At 40.8% G+C, this 20,503-nt stretch overlaps 1 protein-coding gene across 1 annotated transcript in view; it reads left to right on the top strand.

Moving 5' to 3' along the window:
• Positions 1–20,503, top strand: part of EXOC4 (exocyst complex component 4) — a 368,415-nt gene that overhangs the window by 16,022 nt on the left and 331,890 nt on the right. The window contains exons 2-3 of the mRNA XM_032185122.1: positions 1,370–1,559; positions 4,608–4,802. Coding sequence (XP_032041013.1) covers positions 1,370–1,559; positions 4,608–4,802 — 385 coding nt within the window. The remainder of the gene's footprint in view (positions 1–1,369; positions 1,560–4,607; positions 4,803–20,503) is intronic.

The raw sequence follows: 20,503 nt of genomic DNA, 5'->3' as shown, positions 1-20,503 counted from the left end.
TGTTTTACTCTTAATGCTCTTAAATGTAGCATGTGCATCATCTTAAAAAGATGCCTCTGCTTGGCTGAGGGCTGACCTTTCATAATTTAAAAGGAATAATGCTCTCTGGGCATTCATGCTCTGCTGGATTTGTTTTTTAAGGGCATCTTGCTTTCAGCAAGTCAATGTTCAGGACTTCTTGGAAAGTTGTGCTTGCTTCACATTGCTCAAGTGTGTGAGCCAAAAGGGTTTGTATGGTTGTTTTTTTTTTGTTTGTTTGTTTGTTTCTTTTATTTTGACCTCAGAAGTTCTTTAAAGGGGTTCAGAAGTTTTCAAGAGAGCTACAGAATCCATCACGCTGGTTCTTAAGGCTGTGATATACTAGAGTTTGGGTCGTAACTACTGCAACTGATCCTAAATGACTTTTCTCTTTTTCACCATGAAATATCCAGTTTTCTCTTGCTGTATTGCTGATTTAAGACAAAAGGTTTTAAGGACCGTGCATATCTGTCCCAGGGATAAAGGAAAAGGAAAATTCAGGTTGCCTTTTTTGCACGACCTAGCTTTTTGAGTGCTCTGTATGAAATAAGAAAGTGTTTTTCTTGCTGTTGCTGTCTCCTGGCCCTTTCCAGTAGTGCCACCGAGTTACTACAGGTGTGAGCTGCTGGATCTGGTGGCAGGATGGATCTCCAGTGGGGGTGAGTGAGGTGTAAAGAGTGAGGGAGAGAAAATTGCGCAGATCTTTGTGCAAATCTGAGAAATTTGGAGTGATACCAAGAAACTTGCCCTCTCCGTGCCCAGTTTGATTTCAAAATTTTCCATTTTCAAGCTGAAAAATTTCGATTGGAATTGAAATTTTCAACAGCTTCGTGGAGATCTCAAACTTCACGGCTTTAAAATAAATAAAAAATATTCTTAATGGCTGATGTTACTCAGGTTAAAATCAGGAGGTGAGTGTGGTGGAAATAAGGGCACATGGCACTGCTTCCCTGGAGTGGCTATTGGAAGGTGTGGGTGGATTTTTGATGGGTTTCTGTCTATTCTGGTTGTATTCCTGGTGGGCTTTGGCAAGTAAGGAGTAACTGCAGCATTCAGTTGCGATGGTCTTCAAGTCAAAAATAGAATTCCTTCTTTGTAGTGCTCTGTAAGTAATAAATCAGGATGTATTTCAGATGTTATACTGTGCCCAGCCAGTAGTGCAGCGTAAAGAGAAAAAGCTCCAAAAAATCTGAAAATGGGGGAAGTAACAAAACACAATGCTTCATTTTTTCCTTAGTGCATTGTTCTTTTTTACCAGAAGAGTTCACCAGAAATAATCTTCCCTCACTGATGTGTAAGAGGGATAGATAATTCCAAAATAACCCTATTTTTGTCCTCTTTGTGCCCGTAGGACTCTATCTACGAGTGATGACGTTGAGGACCGAGAGACCGAGAAGGGCCGCCTGGAAGAAGCCTACGAGAAATGCGACCGGGACTTGGACGAGCTCATTGTCCAGCACTACACCGAGCTCACCACTGCCATCCGCACGTACCAGAGCATCACGGAGCGCATCACCAACTCCCGCAACAAGATCAAGCAGGTGAAGAGTGATGCCACGTGTCTTGCTCCGTTTTCATTTCCTTGATAACCTGTACAAACGTGTGCAACTCCTCTTTTTTCCTGCATACTGTTTTTTTTATTGTTAGTGTAATGTGAGCTTACAATTTAACCTTTTATTTCCTTCCCTTTTTCCAGCTACATCCTGAACTGAACTAAAAATTGAATTGGGAAAGCTCTGCTAGCTACGAACTGTGATGCATCCAGTCCTAATACAGTGGCCCCAGCCTATCTCTTACTGGTAGTTTGTTTTCCATAGGATCTCTTCTTGTTCTCTGAGAGCACAAGTAATTAAAGAGCAGAACGGGAGGTGGATAAGAAGAGGAAAAGTTTGCAGTGCTCTCTGTTCATTTACTGTCTGGGCAAGTTGCTATCGGTTTTTGAAGTCTAAAGGCTGCTAAGCTAACACCTTGCCATCGAATCTGTTCATGTTTTTTATACGTTGGCCTCCAACAACCTCCTAAATAGCCTGGGTGATTCATCACCTTGCTTCTTGCTCAGAGAATATGAATTTTGGCACTATTTCCAAACTCAGTTCTGTTGTGTGAACGTACATGAACTCTGTGCCCCCGTGTATTTCTGTATTTTGAGTGCTCACACTTTAGTAGTGTGCCAGTAAATAACTCTGGCACTCTTTGTTGTGGACTTGTTCCATCTGCTCTCTCCCTGCAGCTCTGATTGCTGTAGCAGTAGATTAGTTTTTTGGTCTCCTGCCCTGCCTTTTACTTCCTGTGTGGTTTGCTTTACCTAAACTTTGCAAACTGGGTACCAGAATTGTTCTGTCTTTTTATTTTCCTGACTCTGGGGAGGTCTCAGCTTAAAACCTTTCACCGCACTGCTTTAGGAGCAGGAGGCTCTGACCCTTCTGGGGCTACGTACTGACCCTCCTGGCTTTTAAAATTCACTTAGCATTTTCAAAGAGAATGACACCATCCTGATGTTTTCCAAGGGTAAGAGTTCAGCCTAGGATTTATGTACAAAGCACAGCGCTTTGAAAGCACAGATCAATTGCGCTAAATTTGAAATAAACTATAGCTGGTGGCCTGTTTTCACACAGTACACTAAGCTTTGCAGAGGTCAAAACAAACATACTGGGGGGTGACCTTTTGGTCCAGCGTGGAAGAATGACTGTAAGGGTGAAGAACCTTTTGGTATTTAAGTTTTCTTATTAGTTTTGGTCAACGTGTATTGAAGTAGCTTTGACCTAATCTCATGGGAGGCCCCAGATCTGGTTTGTCATCAATCTGTGTTATAGTATCAGTCTTTTGATCTTCCCCTTTCTTGGGAGGTGGGTGATTGCACAGGCGTTTACTCGCATTAGGACCTGTGGAGATGATAGATAGTCCAGATCCCTCTGTGTATCTACCTTCTGCAGTTAATTCTTGTACGGGTACCTGTTGGGAAAGGCTTGCTTTTTGTCTTGGTTTTGAATCTAGCTTTCAAAGTGTAAAACTGAGTTATAAAGCAGAAACAATTGGGTCTGCCAGAAGGTTGGTTCTGAAAGATTTCGTTCGTTCCTTCCCCTTCTCCCAAAAGTAGAGAGAGTTCAAAATCTTTCTTGCAGGGACAGGAGTAGAGATGTCCTGTGAGATTCCTTCACTGACCCAGTTTTGCTCTGTGTTGCATTAGTCCACTGATGCTGGTGTGCTAGGTCAGTGAAACATTTTAAATTAAAGTATTGAACAGGGAGGGATTATGCCTGAAATGAGCTCTCCATGCATTTTAGTTTGCCTTTGCTTGTGCAGCGAGTTAGGATGCTCTTAGATGAGCTTTTTTGTTGGCTGAGAGTTTTTCTGTGTTACAAACTGAAATGTCTTCCTGAAAAGAATAATGCTATTGTATTGAAATCTGAGTCCCTTCTAACTCTAGATGGAGGCTGTCCTGTGTAGCTTAATTACCAGATGTTTGTATTTTGCTCTGTGCGTTTGGGATGTGCCCATCTAAATGCTGACTGCCTTGAGATGGACAAGGTAGGAGAACGTGCAACTGAAGTAGGACTTCTGGAGAGCTCTGAAGGCTGATTTTTTTAAAAATAAATTGCAAGGCCTACTTCTCGTAGCCTCTCTTCATGTGTAATTCAGTGAGAGTTCAGCCTGAGAAAAGGTTGGACCCTGAGTATTCAGAACTTCTCACAAAAACAAGGAGTGTGAAAGCAATGTGCGAAGCTGTGTTGTTAATTGCTTCCACGTTTTAATATGTGATTATTGGTTTGCATTATGCTATCAAAGTTAGGTTATACTGACCTTACTGGGGGATATTGGGAGAACCTGAAAGCAGGGGATATCACCGGAGAGAATGGAGAGGGAAAAACTCCTGATGCTTCTTATTAGGCATGGCAATGGGAGAATAGGAAGAGACTTTGCCACTTAGAGCAGCAGCTGACAGGTGATGGCATGAGGCTTCAAAGCAAACTGGATGGCAAACAGCAAGGTGCTTCTCATTGTTAAGTAGTAGAAATGCTGAACTACATCCTAAGAGCTATTTGTTCCATCGAAACTGCATTTTGAAAAACCAAACTTGACACTGCTGAAGGTATTAGAGAAGTGGTTGTACTGTTGGATAATCAGGCTTCAAGAAACGGACGTGTGACTCGGAGAAAGGAGAAGACATGCCAGAAGATTGACTAGACAGATGGAAAATGTTTACAGCAGAAAAATTAGTAGTGGCTTATTTGCTTTCACTGCAAATCAGAGTCTTGCTGTATGCCAAAATACTGAATTGATTTTTGGAAAACCCACAAATCAGTCTTTGGCCGCGGTTAATAGGATTCTGTATTTGTTCATGTTATCAAACTTCCTTTAAATTTTCACTAGTGATGTGAAACTTGTACTAAAAACATTTAACTTTGAAAACAGTTCCCGTTTCTTGTAGCTAAAGGAGTAACCAGTAATTTTAAAGAACTTGCTTTTTGTTATTGTCTTATGATATTGTTGGAATTCCTAATAGAGTAAATGTGGGAAAGGGCTGATTAGTGTTAGAAGCACAAGTTACAGGGGCAGATTTAATTAATCTTTTGACACGTTGCTTGTAGGTGAAGGAGAATCTGTTATCGTGCAAGATGCTGCTGCACTGCAAGAGGGATGAGTTGCGCAAGTTGTGGATTGAAGGGATCGAACACAAACACGTCCTGAACTTGCTGGATGAGATTGAGAACATCAAGCAAGTGCCCCAGAAGCTGGAACAGTGCATGGCCAGCAAGCACTACCTCAACGCAACAGACATGCTGGTAAGATTTGGTACCTTATCCTGGGAAAGTACCCACAAGAAACATAACTGGTCAGCTGTCAGATCGTCTACAGGCGGATCTGCCATCTATGTTTTCTTTATTATTTGTTATTTTTCCCTGCTGAGCTCCTTGTTTTGTCACTTGCTGCTTTCTTGTACTGAAATTTCTGGTTTTGTTTTCATCCTCCTCGACTGGACTTCAAGTCACAGTCTCTGATCGTGTTCGACTATCTCCTCTTTTTGTGCTTTCAGGGCTGTCTGTACCTGTTGACTTCTCTTGATACTGCTGCTTTCTATAACCAGCTGTTTCTTTACCCACTTGATCTGCACATAAGAGTCCTACTGCTTTTGGAGCCTGGTATTTCTCTGTAAGCTTTTTCTCTCAGCTCTTTACTGTAGCTTTCTAAACGTTCTTAAGTCTCCTCCTGAACTGATCTGTATGCTAACATGATTGCCACTGGCTGTCCTTTCTTTTAAAGTGAATTTCCCAGATGTCTGTCTTTATCATCTCCTTTCTTTATATCTTACCATTTTTTTCAAAACCATTTTTGGTATGGAAGAGCTGTCCTGTTCCCTCCTGTTTCTGGGAGCGCATCTCCCAGAATACACTCACAACTCTGGTCATTACTCAGAGTGTTTTTCACCACTGAGGTGTGGTTCCCTCTTACTATCTTCTTCTAGGTCTTTTATCAGGACTTCTGATCCCTTTTCCTCATATCCAGCTTTTTTTTCACTTGTTTTTCTCCCTTCCTTCAAGTATTTTTCCCTTCATTTCCATCTCTTTTACAAACACACCTTTCCATTCCAGTCTTATAGTGGAGGTAGGAGTTTCGTGAACGTCTGTAATAAATGTCTGTCTTGCTCTTGTTCCTAAGCTTAACAAACATGTTTCTTAACCAGGTCCTTTCTTTTCCTGGAGCTGTCTCCTACCAGTAACTAAACATTTCACAAGGGGAGTGATGCTCAGTCCTGACGTTGGGTACTGTGTCCAGTTCTGGCTCCCCACTACACAGGAGAGAAAGGCTTACTGGAGCAACTACTTCAAAGGGCCATAAAAATGGTTAAGAGGCAGGAGCATCTCTCCTCTGAGTAGAGGCTGAGAGTGCAGGGACTGCTTAGTCTGGGGAAGAGAAACCTGAGGAAGATCTTATCAATGTTTATAAATATCTGATGGGAGGGTGCAAAGGAAACAGAGCCAGACTTTCCTCGGTGTTGCCCAGAGGTGGGATAGGAGACAATGGGCATGGGCTGAAACACAGGAAATTCTGTCTGAACAAAAGAAAACACTTTTTTTTCTTACTTGCAAGGATGGTTGAACAGTGGAACAGGCTGCCCAGAGAGATGGTGGAGTCTCCACCCATGAAAAACTTTTGAGACCAGAATAGGTGCAGTCCTGGGCACCCTGCAGTAGCTGACCCTGCATGAGGAGTGGGCTTGGATTAGATGAATGGAGGCCCTTGCCAGCCTCAACTATTCTGTGATTCAGAAGTGAGGGCAAAAGGGATATGTCTGTTCATTTTCCCTTTTATTTTTATTTTTTTTTTTCAAGAGAACACCTTTATTAAGTCTTTTCATCGCCTTCTTTTTTATTCTCTTAGTCAACTTTACTGTCTTTTGCATTTCTTACAGCTTCAGTCTCAGCTGTGCCTCTTCACTTTTCTTTTTTCACTAAGCCGTTATTCAGGATGAAGAGCTGGAAATCTTAGTGTTGTCATCTCTTATTCCTAGAGCCCGAACTAGAACTTTAATTTCCTTTTTTCCATTTTCTCTTATTTTACTTTAAATAAGACTTTCTAAAACTCACTCTGGGTCCTTCTGAAGTGTGTTCAACAGTTGGATGTCAGTCTTCTCATCCTTTTCTCTGTTGGCACGTGTAAGCCTATCAGGATTTTTGTTGTTGCTGTCATATTTTCTTGCCTGATTTCACTTTACTTTTACTGACTTCACTGATCTTCACCTTCCTGTCCTTTTCTGTTGCGCACGTCCTGTTTTCATGATGCATCTGGTGCAGTCATCTTTCTGTACTGTGGTCACAGTTTTCCCTTTTGTCCTTTTCAAAAACATCTTCCAGGGACGTGCTCAATTTTATTCTCCCTTTCTTCAAATTCTCACTTTCCTTCATTCTCACTTTGCTTCAGATATGAGCTACTGTCATATATCTTTCATATGTTCTGTAAGTCATCTGGAATGGGCAATATATCCATTTCTGTTCTGTAATACTGTGTGGAATTTTGTGATACTTTACAAAGCGTACCATAAAATGCATTAAATTCCTCAAAATGGATCAGCAATGGAAGGACTGAGGCAGCATATCTGGGTGCAGTCAGGTTCTGCCAAAAGTTTCATCAGGTTTCTGGGGTAGGAGATTGGAGTGAGGTGTTAGTCTGATAGCTGTAATTATGAGATGAAGAAGGAGATCTGAGTTAAGGGATTCAGTTTAGGGGGGGATGTAGTACTCAATGTTAACATTGGTACTGGTTGAAATGATAGTATGATAGCAGTTCTTGTTTGTTTGTTTTTTTTTTCTTTTTACTGATGGAGTTGACTTTAATCAGCATAAAAAGACAGGTTGCTTGTTGTGATTTTAAGCAAAAACTCTTTCCATAGGTAAGTTCCAGAAAAATAATTAAATTTCTATCTGGAATATAAGATAGGAAGTGGAAAAAGAGAAATAACATGATTTAGGAATATACTTAATCTCTTTCATAATCTTAAATATTTCAGAAATGTTTTGAAATGCGCATTTATGATATGTTATCAGTTTGCAATACATCATGTGCAATTTTTAGGTGGATGTATACACACGTACCTGCATACACATAACTGTGTGTGTGTGTGTGTGTAAGTGAGTTTGCCTAAGGCCATGTGATACAGCCAGTATTAGGCCTCCCTAAGTACAAACTTCTTCAGCATGCCACTCTTTTTTTCTCCACGATGGAGTATCTGTTCTGGGAAATCAAATAATAATGATGCAAAAAGCTGCTGTTTAGATTTATTTTTTTTTTAAATCAAGGAATGCATAGAAAACTGAAGTGAAGATTGAACACACTCTTTCAACTGTTCATTTACCCTTGCAATTTTCATTTGAAGACAAGTGCACCTGTAATAAAGCAATGGTAATCTACCTGCCTTCGGAGCCTTTTCACGTACAGAAATTGCTGTGGGCTCATTGGTTTTTGCCATCTCCTGCTAACAGCACCTCTGCAAGACTGTGGTGCTGTAATCGCTCACTGGCTGCAGGATAATTCCTTTCTCCTTTTTTATGATAGGAATATTTTGTGAAATAATAAACTGTCGGGTGTGCAGAGTGTTTATAGATCTTGGTCCTTTTGTTTCTCTCCTCAAGGTATACAGATGCTCCTGGCTTATAAAAAGCCCAAAGTGATCTGACAATGAGCTTGTATCCCTCACATTGAAATCGGAGCACTGATTAATATTGTTGCCTGTAGCCTTGTGATATGTACAGTCTAAATTAGACCTTTGCAGCCGTTGTGCTGGGTTGATGCAAGCCCACTAATAGCATAATTTCTGCTTGCTGCATCGCATTTCTGCAGTCTGTTCTTTGTATTCCACTCACATTAATTGAAGTAATTTTGCCACTGAAGCGTGTTTCAAACCTCTGCATTTAAATTGAAATTTTAATTCCCTTATTGTTTGGAAAAGACGGTTGAAGATGGCTTGTTACAGGTTTCATTATCACTCAAAACTCTCCAGCTGCTGGTTCTAATGTGCAATGACTGAGCAGTGCTGGGAAGAATTATTAATGTAAGAATGGCAGCTTTTCCCAGTAGCATGAACAAAATGCAAAGGTGTTTTGTGACGGCTTACATTTGTATGAAGTTAAAAATTTTAAGTGGCTGCTTTTTTGTTGCTCATTCTCTGTCTGTCTAGGGTAGTGCAAATGAACTTCTGAAATCATGTATCCTGTCTGTATGTTAGGCACTCCTGTGAGTAGGGCCAGTAGGGTTTGCTGTTCTGTAATTGCAGATTACACTCTTTAAAACCATCTGGTTCCAACCTCCCTTGAACTGTTAAACTCTGGAGAAATTAGGATGGTCCAGAGCACACCCAACCCCTGTTTGAGACTGAGTAAGTTTCAATTATTTTCAACTTCTGCACGTTTTTTTGAAGTATGAGTCTGTACGCCTATCTGTAAAGGATCTGTTTTGTGACACACATCATTGCTAGAAGTGAAATCCACTTCAACGTGGCAATTGAGTGCATGTGCACACGTGTATGTGCATTTTCTGTTTAACAAAACATGATCAGGTGCTGAGAAGACTTCTGACACAACAGGAGCTTCATAAGAAGGCAGCATGCGGTCTTGAAGGAGGAGAAGAGCAGAACTGGTGGTAGAGGCAAGTTGGGGCTGGGTTACAGCTTGGCACTTGGCCTGGAAGCATGAGCTTGGTCGCTGGAAGGCAGGAATCTGAATTACTCAGCTCTGAGGCTGGATGAGAAGACCTACACGGGCTACACAACTCTATAGCCAAGCCAAAACTTGAGGCAGAAGGCACGGCAGGATGGACAGTGGGCACGGCCAGAAGGATTCTTGCTTGATGGAGCAGTTCTGGGTCCAGTTTCCTTCAGTGCTAGGTTCTGTTTTGAAGGGCAGTGCTTTCTGACGAGGGGCTTCGTAATTAACTCAGGTAGCACAGAGGTCTGTGGTGTTGATCTGGTAGTTCTGGCTCTGCTGTTGACCCATGCAGCACCCATCAGGAGGAATTAATATTTTCCATTTGTTTAAGTAATCTAAGAGATGAAATGCTAAAAAACATTTGAAGGAAGAAATGTTGTTGAATCAAGTAATTAAAGGTCATATCATAATACAATTAAATGAAAATTGCTTGGGCTACTTTCTTTGCGTTTCCTGGCTTTTAAGTGTCTAGCTTTGCAATTTTAATGAGCTAATATCACTTTGTCAAAGTATATAGAGTTTTTTTTTTTAAAAAAAAACTTAAGTCTGCTAGACCATGAAACGCTTGCTCTGAACTTGATTTCTTATTGTCAGAGCACAGTTCCTTCGAGGGTGGGATTGTATTAGGTAAAAGATGGTGAAGCTGTAGAAATACATCCACAGGATAAGAGTGAGGATTACTGCCATACCCAGCTCAAAATTGTTATTTTTTTTTTATTAAGAGGATGACAAAGCAAAGAAGAGCATCGTGTGGAAAGAAGGAAGTATGAAGCCCACTGACTAGTGTTCATTTCAGTTTAATATCCCACTTAGTTATGTTACAGAGCTCGGAGGTGACGCGGATGTTTTACTCATGAGCACATCCTTTTCCTTTAGTTGAGGCATTTTTGTCCAAAGTAATAAAAAGTTGGAGAGCGAGTAATTTGTATCTCAAGAAGTAGGCCAGGGAACACTCCGACGACTCCTTTTCTTTCTTGTTTCCCTGTTAACAGACTTCTATTTCAGCTTCCTTCTGCGAGGGAAAGAGTAGAAGGTCTCCTGTTCTTCTTTCTGAAGTGAGTAATCACATCAAGCTTTGCACAGAGCTGGCCTCTTTCTTAGTGCAAATTTGCATTGTTGCCAGTTTGTTCAGTTTCCTGAGTGGAGCGAGTGGCCATTATGATTGCTGCATTCAATTAACTTCCCTCCAGCTGTACGGGAGAGGAGATGGGGCTGCAGGTAAATCAGGTTGCTCTCAGTTGCATGCAGAGTTCACCACTTGCATCCTCACCGTGTGTCGTGCGCAGCTCTGCAGGCTGCTTTGTTAAGATCTGTAGGGTTAATATATGTAATTTTTTTTAGAGTTTATTTGGTGTGACATCTAACCCTTATAGAAGGGTTATTCCAATCAAATCTAACCCTTACATAAGGGTTATTCCAGTCAAATCTAACCCTTATAGAAGGGTTATTCCAGTAAAATCTAACCCTCGTATAAGGGTTATTCCAGTCTAAACTAGAGATGCCGACCAGCCCTGATGTCTGCATACCAAAGCATTTTACGCAAAATTGGATATTTTCTTTTTTTCTGCCTGCAGAGCTTTACAACACAACTGGGTCACTCTAGTGTGTGAGAGCAAGGTCAGAATGAGAAGAGATTTTAATACAAAGAAATGCTGTGCAAAAATGATCGTAAAGCTACCGAGGCAGTCAGAAGGGCGAGGTGGTGTAGGGAAAGGAAATAGATGAGAAGTTAACCATGGGTAAGATACTTGGAGGACAGTGCATGAGGACAAGGAATTTAGCTTGCTATGGAGAGGGGAGTCAAACAAGGAGCTTAAAACCTTGAACATCTCAGGATCAGAGAAAGGCTGTTGGGGTGTGCACGTACACAAGCACATGTTTGGCCTTGTCTTGCCCATCTTGTAGCGGATGTGTCCTTCTTGATAACAATTTCCCCTGCTGTTTGCATTAATCCTCAACAATGGTGTTCGGAGTGATTGACATGTTCCCAGAAAACATTGGGTGTTCGTAACCCGTTGAGGAAAATTTGCTTTTCATTATTTGAATGTGGCTGCTGCCTGTGGCTCTCCGTAGCGTGGGATGAGGAGAGGCTTTCAATTACAGTACGGTGCAGTGAGCTCTCTTCTGAGGCTGTAAGTAGTTTGGAATAATGACATTAAAAACATGCAACTGAGTTCTTGGTATGCATTTTATTTACCGTCTGCCTTTCTTTCAGCTGGAACAATGAAAATCAATAAAAGCAGTCTTTCATTTTGTTTCTGCATTTCTTATTGCAGTGCTGGGATCCAAGCACTGCTGTGGAAGAGCTTTATTTCCACTGAAGTCATTAATTACAAAATGTAAGAGACTTTGGGATTCTATAGAAAGTTTTCTATTACAAAACTTAAATTTTGGCCCTGCTTCAGATTCTTTCATTTGAATTGCAAAAATAGTAATAGCTTTCATTACTTCTTGCCTTGAAGTCTTTCCATAGCTAACGTTGTGTCTTGTCGTTGTAGACTCGATTGATTACAAAGAAGCCTTTCCGAAAACAGAATTGAGAAGATGGCACCTCAAGGGTTGTATCTGATTTTGGATTTGACATGTGTCAGCATTTTTGTTTAAAGGAACTAATTTGTACTAGCTTGTAATGATTGGCAAACCTTACGATTTCTGTTAACTGTATGGTTGAGGTACAGAAGAGAAAGAAAGCAGCTTTGTTTTTCTTAAGCTGCTGCATGGATGGGATATGTTCTAGTGATTCGAGCACAAACATGGAAGCAGTGAGCTTTTTTCTCTCCTTCCTGCTGATTCATTTTGAATGCTGTACCTTTACTCAGATGACAGAGTTCATTAGCATTAGTTGTTTGCCCTGAAGGAGCATTGTAAAGCTTAAGTAATTAAGTTTGGAAGAGTACTTGTAAGTCCCTTATATGAGAAGCATTGGTGCTATTTACTGCTAGAAGATTTTTCACCTCTATTCTATCTTTTTCCTTTTTTTCTAATTTGAAAAAAAAAACACACACCTTGCTAGGCTATGGTTGAAGACACCAGAAAATGGAAGTTTTCTTTCCCTTTGCAACACCTTATCATTTTTCACTTACTACGCTTATCAATAACTTCATCTCATTCTTTTCATCCTATAATTTCCATTATCCGAGGCAGTCTGTTGCATTAAACTGTTAGTGCCTAATAGTGCTTCATTTGCATTGACACGTGCTTGACCTCGGCCCCTCTGCTCTTAGTTAATGCACCAACAAGCATCGATACGTCTCTGGAGTATTATCCCGTGGCTGTTAGCTCAACTAATAACAACCATTCATTTAAGCTGATGAAAGTTTATTAAATAGCAAACACGCGCCGTAATGAAGGTGGAATAGAGGTGTCGAGCAGCGTTTTGTGGCGAGGTTCAGCCACGCTGCCCTTAATGAAACAGGAGAAGTATTTGTAGTATTATGGTCTACGCTTTGGGGAATGGACGTTTCTGAACGTTAAGCTTCATCTTTCCTGATCACAGATGCAGTGATGAGAAGTTCTTTGCTCAAGGCAATTGTCCCTGCCATGTAATGATGCATCCTTTCTTTGGAGTGATCTCTTAACAGCTGGAGAGTTTTTGTGTTCTTGTTTACGCTGGCTGCCTTTTTACCTCGTGAACCTAGGCGTCTTACATACCTTCAGGTTAATATTTCTTTTGCCTTTGATATTGTTGGTAATTTTTATTATTGACGTATTTTATGGAGTTCATTCTGTGAGACATTTACATTCTTATTGCTTTATCTTTGAATATAGCTGATGTTTTTCCAGTAGTCACTGGTCTTTCCGTGAATTCTTTTAACTCTGGATTGTGCAAACATAATAGTGAAACACTGCAACAAACACCAACAGAAATTGTTGGAAGACCTAGTGGGTTATGGAACAATATAAAATATAATCTAGATAAATTTGCATTTTTAATGCAACTTTAAAGCCAGTGAATGGTGGGTGAAGAGGAACAATAAATTTAGTTTTCAGTAAAGCGTTTGAAACACTTGGGGTGAATTTAGCCTGGAAGTCTTCCAATGAAGGAAACTGATTTATGGCGGGTGAAGTTGGCATAATGCTACCACGTAACCTTCAAAATGGCATGAAAGATGAAACATCCTCGCGTAGACCCGGAGGAAAACTTATGCTGAACAGCTCATAAATGAAGATCTATAGACAACGTGCCAGTTTGAGAAGGCAGTGGTTGTATAAGACTACAGTTTAATGTTGCCTCCTGTGACATCTTTATGAATTCTGTAATAAAAACAAGTTAGTAAATTAGTAGGTGAAGAGCTAATTGGAAGGAGTTAAAGATTCCTTTAACAACAGAGCGATGGGACAGGGAGTGTGAAGGATTGGAAATGTCATCTTGAAGACAGCAAGAGATCAATTTGGGGAACTGCAGGTTTGCATTAAAAATAAAAGTCCTGGTGTTTTACTTCAGTGCATTAGGCCCTCATTGTTCTAGGCATCATTCATATAGGCAGAAGACGTTTGGGATGGATGGTCCTGAAAAAAAACCACATCTCTTAACACTTCTCTTAATTGCCATTAAGGCTGAATGAGGACGTATTAAATCAGACAAAATATGGAAGTGAAAAGTAGAAGGAAGAGCCTTTTCAGATTATTTTTACTGCTTTCACAGCACCTGTAACAGTATCTCCAGTTATCAACAGATCTCTGCCTCAAATTTCTGTCGTTTTTTAAACCAGTTTAAGCTTTTGGCCTCGGCGGTGTCCTGTGGCAATGAGGTATGGAGCTGAGCTGTGTGAGCCTCTTGTAGATGGTATCAAATCTTTGATTTGCTAATTGCAGCGGAGTGCTCAGGAGCTGCTGAGGATTCGAGGCACGGAGCTCTCGCAAGCACCCCGGCGATACGTGCCTCATCTCCAGCGAGTTGTCACTCTAATGGAAGACATCTCGGGCAGTCCTGTGATGCAGATAGAGGTACTTTGACTTTCCTGTTTCGTGGGAAGTCATTTAACCATACCACTGTGGAGATTGCTTGGGTTTTGCTTTAAGGTCCAAGTGAGCAGTTGGATAATCCTCTCGTGGTTTTTAGGCAGCCTGTTCCTTGAGCGCTGCTGCTGGTTTCAGCACTTTATTACTAGAAAGACATTGATGAATTACAGCAAGTAGAGGAGGAAGTAGAGTGATTGATGGATGACAGGACTGGGGAAAAATTGAAAGAATTAAATTTATGTAGGTGGACTAAAGGACAGCAAGCGAGGGATGTAATTCTATAAATATTTTAAGTTTGTAAAGGAAAGTAGTAAGTTAGCTTGGGTCACCACCATTTGCATAAACATTTCAGAAAAGCAAAGGATGATTGCACTTTGTACTAACGTGTTTGTAACAGGTTTGCTTTAATGCTTTCATAGGAGCAGTAGTCTTACGAGCAAAAGATAGAAAGGCAAAGTTTGCAAAATATAATTAAGGCAATACTAGAGCCACAGGGAAATGGCTTTGCCATATAATTGACCTCCTCCCAGCTTGTATCCGATAATATACAGAGACATTTTTTTTCTTTAAAGGAAGCAAGACCAGATGGGATTGTTGGTTCAGAATTGTGTACTTCAGCTTACTGGAACTTTATTCTGTGGAATACACTTTTGCTTTGTTAAGGCATTAAAGAAGTGTTGTTCCTCTGCCCTCACGGATACTTTCTTACTGTTTGGTGTTGTGTTGCACATTGGCTGCTTGCTGCCTCTTGTGGAGGTGGTTGCATTTCAGTCATGTTAGGTGAATGTACAGGTGGGAAGTTTGATAAAAGGTGCTACATTTCAGAGAAAACAAACCTCGTAAAGAAAAAATAGCCCTCTTAACCCATTTATGTCTGTATTTTTCCTGTTTTTTCCCCACCGAAGGAGCTTACAGTGAGTTAGGACTAGCTGTTTTCTTGCAACCTGAGTGTTGTATTTCATGTGTAGATCAGAAGCCATCAATCTTCTCCCCCTTTCTTCATCAGTGGTCAGCAAATCCTTTCACCTCAAGAAGGGAATTGACCTCAGCCATTTCCAAAATACTGCTGAAGGGGTTGCTTTCTCTATTTCTCCATCTCTTATAGTTCTTCTTATGCTTTTAGCTTGTTAATTCTTCTGAGATTCCTTAAAGGTGAGTAAAATTGCTAGCAATTTCTTCCATCATCTTAATATCCAATGTGTTAATCAACAGTCGCTACTGTTCATCATGAGGATTTTACAGCTGTTCATTAATCCTCACATCCTGTGTGCCTTTTCCCCTTTTCCTGAAGGGGAAAGAGGCAGTGACAGTCAGGAATAGCTCTGATCTGTGCATGTTTTCCATGTTTGTTTGTTTGTTTGCTTTTTTTTTCTTTATCTAAAGGCTCCCTGCTTTGGGACTGGGTGCTCCTGTAATTCCAGGGACATTTTAGCTGGATGATGCTGCCTCGTCCTGATACCACACTTTCTGCTGCCCACTGACCTGTGGCAACTTGATAGCAAACAATTGCCAATCCTTGGATTTCTTAAATGCAGCTTGGATGCAGGTTTTTCATATGTTCCAATATTTGGATGTGCCATCCTTAAGGACAGCAACTTATTAGCTTCATTCTAATTCACCTTGCTACCAAAATATGGAGCAAGTTTATGGATGAAATACAGTTTACTTGATAAGGCTTACGTCAAGCTTCTAATTAAAAACTATAAATGCAATTTTAGAGCAGGCTTAATCAGTTACTCATTATATGTTTCCAGCACTGGAGGTACAAAATACTCAACAAGCTCCTGCTTTCTGGATGTCAGAACCTTTCCTCCATCATCCCTGGTAAAGAGGAGTTTTGCAGGCAAAACAGGCTCAATTTGGGGAACTCTTGGTTAATTTATTGCCAGTTAACACAAACTCGTGATTGCTGATACGGGTATTTGAGGTAGGGACAGAGGAAGAGGGGACAATCAAAAAAAAAGCCATTTAAATAAACACATTTCTTCATTATTCTCCAGGTGCATCTTCAGTCAAGCACCTTTACTCCCTTCCATTCTCTCAACTTGTTTTCTCCCTGGCGTATGCTCAGTCTGTCCCAATTCTTCCAGTGAGGCAATGGGTGGCACAGAAACCTGGTGTCACCCATAAGGGCTTCTCTCTCTGAACTTTTACCGTGTAGGTTTTTTCTTTCTGCTGCTTTGCTTCTTACGGGTTTCCTCTGCAGCACTTGAGCTCTTCAGGTTTTCCTCTACTCTTGTTTTCCTGAGGATGCCTGCTCTGATGTGGGTCGCCCCCCATGCCACAGATCCTCAGAGCAGTCCCCACTTTGCCATGGAGTGCCTCCTCCAGGAACGTGTCTCCAGCTGCTAGCAGTTGCTCCAACCTATTTAAGAAACAGCAGCAGAGCCATGTGCCACCCCAAACCATAATGAACCTCTGCAAAATTCCCTGTGTCAGTTCCTTTAGACATGCACGCTTAGGGTTAGAAAGTTGGGGGATCATTTCTCCGTGTGTTTCTCAGTTTATTGTGTTAAATTCTTTGAACAGAGACCATCATTCTTAGGTCCTTTACCTTCTTGCCCAATGCAAAATCCCAGCAGATGAGCGTGAGTACCTTGCTGTTTCTTAGACTATGGCAAACGTCCCAGGTTAGGTCCTTATCTCACGCAAGTCAGGTGTAATTGAATTCACTGAACTGCTTGCTTAGATCTGGCTATACACGTTTCAACTGTTTTTTAGTCGTTTTCCTTCCCTGTACCTTTTCAAAAGCAAGTTCCTTGTAAAAGCAGTAGATCAATTCTCCCTCTTTTAAATGTCAGCTTTGTCTTTATTCATCCGGCGAGGCAGGCTGCTGCTATTTGTTTGCTGTTTTATTCAGAGGGTTCAGCTTTTTCCCATTTGTCATACTGAGTTTGTGTATGACTTGACTTTTTTTTTCTCCTTCAAATTGTGACCTACCACATTGTTTTCTTTTAACCTTTCTCAGTTGTTTGTTCTTCGTGTTTTTGCATCTGTCATTTGAACTGAGAGCAAGCTGGTGTCCCGGATGGAAAGATTTCGGGTTCCTGGTTTGTATAACCATTATTCTGCTTTGCCACCATGAAGAAGCACCTACTTGAGGGCTTTCATTTCATATCTGCTTATAGACTTCCAAGATTGTGAAGGTCTAGAATTAAAACAAATAAATAAATCCTCTTTTCACCCCTGGTTTCCCATACTTTCTGGAAAACTAAAATACTGCTGAGAAACCTCTTAAGGGATCATGCAGTTTTAACTGGGAGCATATTTCCTAACTTTGGCCAAAGTTACTCAGACTTTTAATAAATATCTTGCTGGTACTTAGGTTATGTGTTGTAAAATGCTAAATCAAAACCTTCCAAATTGGATGTTATGATAGGCAAATGTTTAACTACATCTTCTTTTTAAGGCAATTAAACTCTGCTATAAACTGATTGTGACCTTTAAACAAGCTGCGTAATGGTTCTGGTGCCGTAGTTATTTTCTGTAAACTTACAATTTTTAGCTCATACAGATCAGAGCTCTTTTTTCAGGTTTGTTTCGTTGATCCTTATTTTCTTAAGGGTCACTGTACATACTGTACTTCAGAAATGAGTAGATTTTAACATCAGAGATGAATATCAGATTATCTAACCCAAATTCTATTGTAGTGCTGGCTGATTTTTTTCTTCTTTCACCAAATACAGTAATTTTGTGTTTAGGTATGGCTGTCTATGAGAGAACCAGACTTCTTTCAGAGGTTAAAAAAAAAATAAATTAGAAAAAGGTGGTGGTGGGGCTTACCTCCCATTTCTTTTGGTACCATTTGCTTGTGGCAAATCAGCTTTTCAAAGAAGAATATCAGGATATTTGTCTGTTGATTCACCTGCCAGGTGTTCTCTCTTGCTGTAGCTCCTCTCAGTACCCCTAGCAGTGCCAAAAGAAAAACGTTGAGTTCTGCACCGAAAATCATCTTTCTGCACAGGTAGTGCATAGACTACAGGCTGCGGTCTGATTTTTTTGGGTGTAATGTAAGTGGTACAAATAATTAAAGTGAACAGCTCCTGTCTGTGTCTGAGGACTCCAGATAACTGTAATAAATGAGTAGAAAAAAATCATACAACTTAAATACATATATTTAAGCTTCCTATTAGAGAAGGAGGGAGCCAGTTGCCTTTTAAAATGTAAAAAGCTACTTTTATGTTTGGGAATGGGGCTAGCAGTATAAAAGCATTCAACCCAACACTTGGATTTCTTTCTAGAGTGCACCTTTTTATTGATCTTTATAAGTAAGCAGAGGAGCAGCATCTGCACTAAAAGAGAAAAATCCAGAATTAAGAGTTTTTCACCAAAGTCAAGGTTCTCTTTAACTGGGACTACTAACTTGAGAAAGAGACGTGCTTCTTGTGGACTAGTTGCACTCCGACCTGCTGTGTGCAGGCTGTCTCCTGCTCACCCATCTCCTCCTCCACACTGCAGTTTGAAATGAGGAAAGGTAAAGAACAACTGGTGGAAATGATGTGCCCAAGCTGAGTGATGAGTTGGTGCTATAACAGGAAACAAAACTGTGATGTTCAAAGGTATTTTATCATACATTTGGATTTCTTGCATAATACATGTGGTGGTCTGATACCAGCCGAGTGGGGGCATAAAACTCAGGTCTTGATTTAAGCCTTGCTAATGACACACACGTTGGTCTGGTCCCTGTTAAGGAGTTCAATTAAAACCACTGCATTTTTAGTCTTGCTGTTGGGGACGATGTGAGTTGTCCTCGTGGCATTGTCTGTGCTCTCAGCTGGCACACCGTGGTGGCTTTCCAAGTCCCTTTGTAACCTCACTGCTTCTCCAGATGGCTGTCTGTCTTGTTAACATGCCCTAGGCGTGTGCTTCACTTCCAAAGAAAACTGATTGTAAATGACTTCGGTTTGTATTTCCAGGTAGTCAACAGAGCTCGTGCTCTTCCTGCTCATTCAGTGCTTCCCCTTCACTTCCATCCATCTCCGTAACTCTTCGTCTCCCCACTTCTAGAGAAGAAAGCCTTCTTGGTTCAGAGCACATCAGATGCAGTTGTTTGCTGAAAATGAGTTGTGAGAAGTCACCTCTTGCAGGATAGGAGGGTGAAACAGGTTTGCCAGTGTGGTGGTTTGTTTTTTTTTGTTTGCAACAGCTGCATTTTCACATCTGCCTGCAGTGGTTTGCAAGTTTTGGGTGTTCTTTGTAGCCACCTTTTGCATCGTTTTAATTGCTTATGGTCCTGCTCTGGTAGATTATCCAGCATACAAATTAGCAAAATGTTCTCATCTTGTGTTCTTGTATTCAGGTATATAATCTAGGGTGGTGGTCTGTAGCTTGCTTTTTGCCAGGATTTATGTAATCTTTAAGCAGGTAAAACTAAACAAGATATATTTTTAATGTAACATCTGTACTAGCTGTAACCTAAACCATTTGGAGGCCTTGCTTTGGCTTCTGTGAGTTTGGATTGAGCCTGTAGCTACTTTCCATACCCAAACTGTTCTGAACATAAAAAAGCTTTTGTCTTGAGCTCTGTCTTGATAATTGGTGGTAAAGGGAAATGAAGTATTAGAAAAGAAACCAGCATTTATGTGAGCCTTGCCTGGAGTGGGACTACAATAAGTAATGTTGAAACTTGCCTGTGTTACTTCCCAGTGTGGGTCAACCATTGGGAAAGTGGCATTTATCAGGGACGTAACTTCCAGCTTGCCTGACCCCAAATGCGGAGTGTCAGAAAAGACATGAAAACAAACAAAAAAAAAAAGTCCAACAGCAAACCCTGCAAAAAACCAAACCTGCTTTTTCCAGGAGAAGCAAGTTTGGTACATAACAACGTGGGGTTTTGTTTAAGTGCACTAAATGATTGACTGTTCTGTTTGTTTCTCAGGAGGCATATTTGGGAGCTGCATGTTGGTTTTAATGATTAGTTTTGAGAGTAACTTCTTGTAACTGGGAAGGTAAAAATAGAGTCGAATGTTTTGAGGGGAAAGCTTTAAATTTTGCTGCATGTGTTTTTGACAATACTTTTACTGGATGTCTGGGAACCTTTTTAATGCCATTTCCCTCTGTGCTTTCAGTTCTTTCCTCGTTGCATTTTCATCTCAGCTTCTCAGTTTGACAAATGTTGTTCCTGATTTTGCTCCTGCTTTGGTGAAATTGCTGACAGCTTTCAGGACAGCGCTGAGTGCCTGCGACTTCCCTGAAGTGACTGGGGCTTAAAGCACCTTTAGGATTGGGAAATTTGGGATACGTTCCCACCTGCCAAAGGAAGGAGATAAAATTAGCACTTGGGTTTACTTCTACTGAAGGTTTCCAAGCTGTGTCTGCACTTT

The sequence above is a fragment of the Aythya fuligula genome, chromosome 1, assembly GCF_009819795.1.
Source record: "Aythya fuligula isolate bAytFul2 chromosome 1, bAytFul2.pri, whole genome shotgun sequence".
In the NCBI taxonomy this organism is placed as follows: Eukaryota; Metazoa; Chordata; class Aves; order Anseriformes; family Anatidae; genus Aythya; species Aythya fuligula.
Note: the sequence above shows the minus strand (reverse complement) of the source record. Positions and strands in the feature narration are given on the sequence as shown.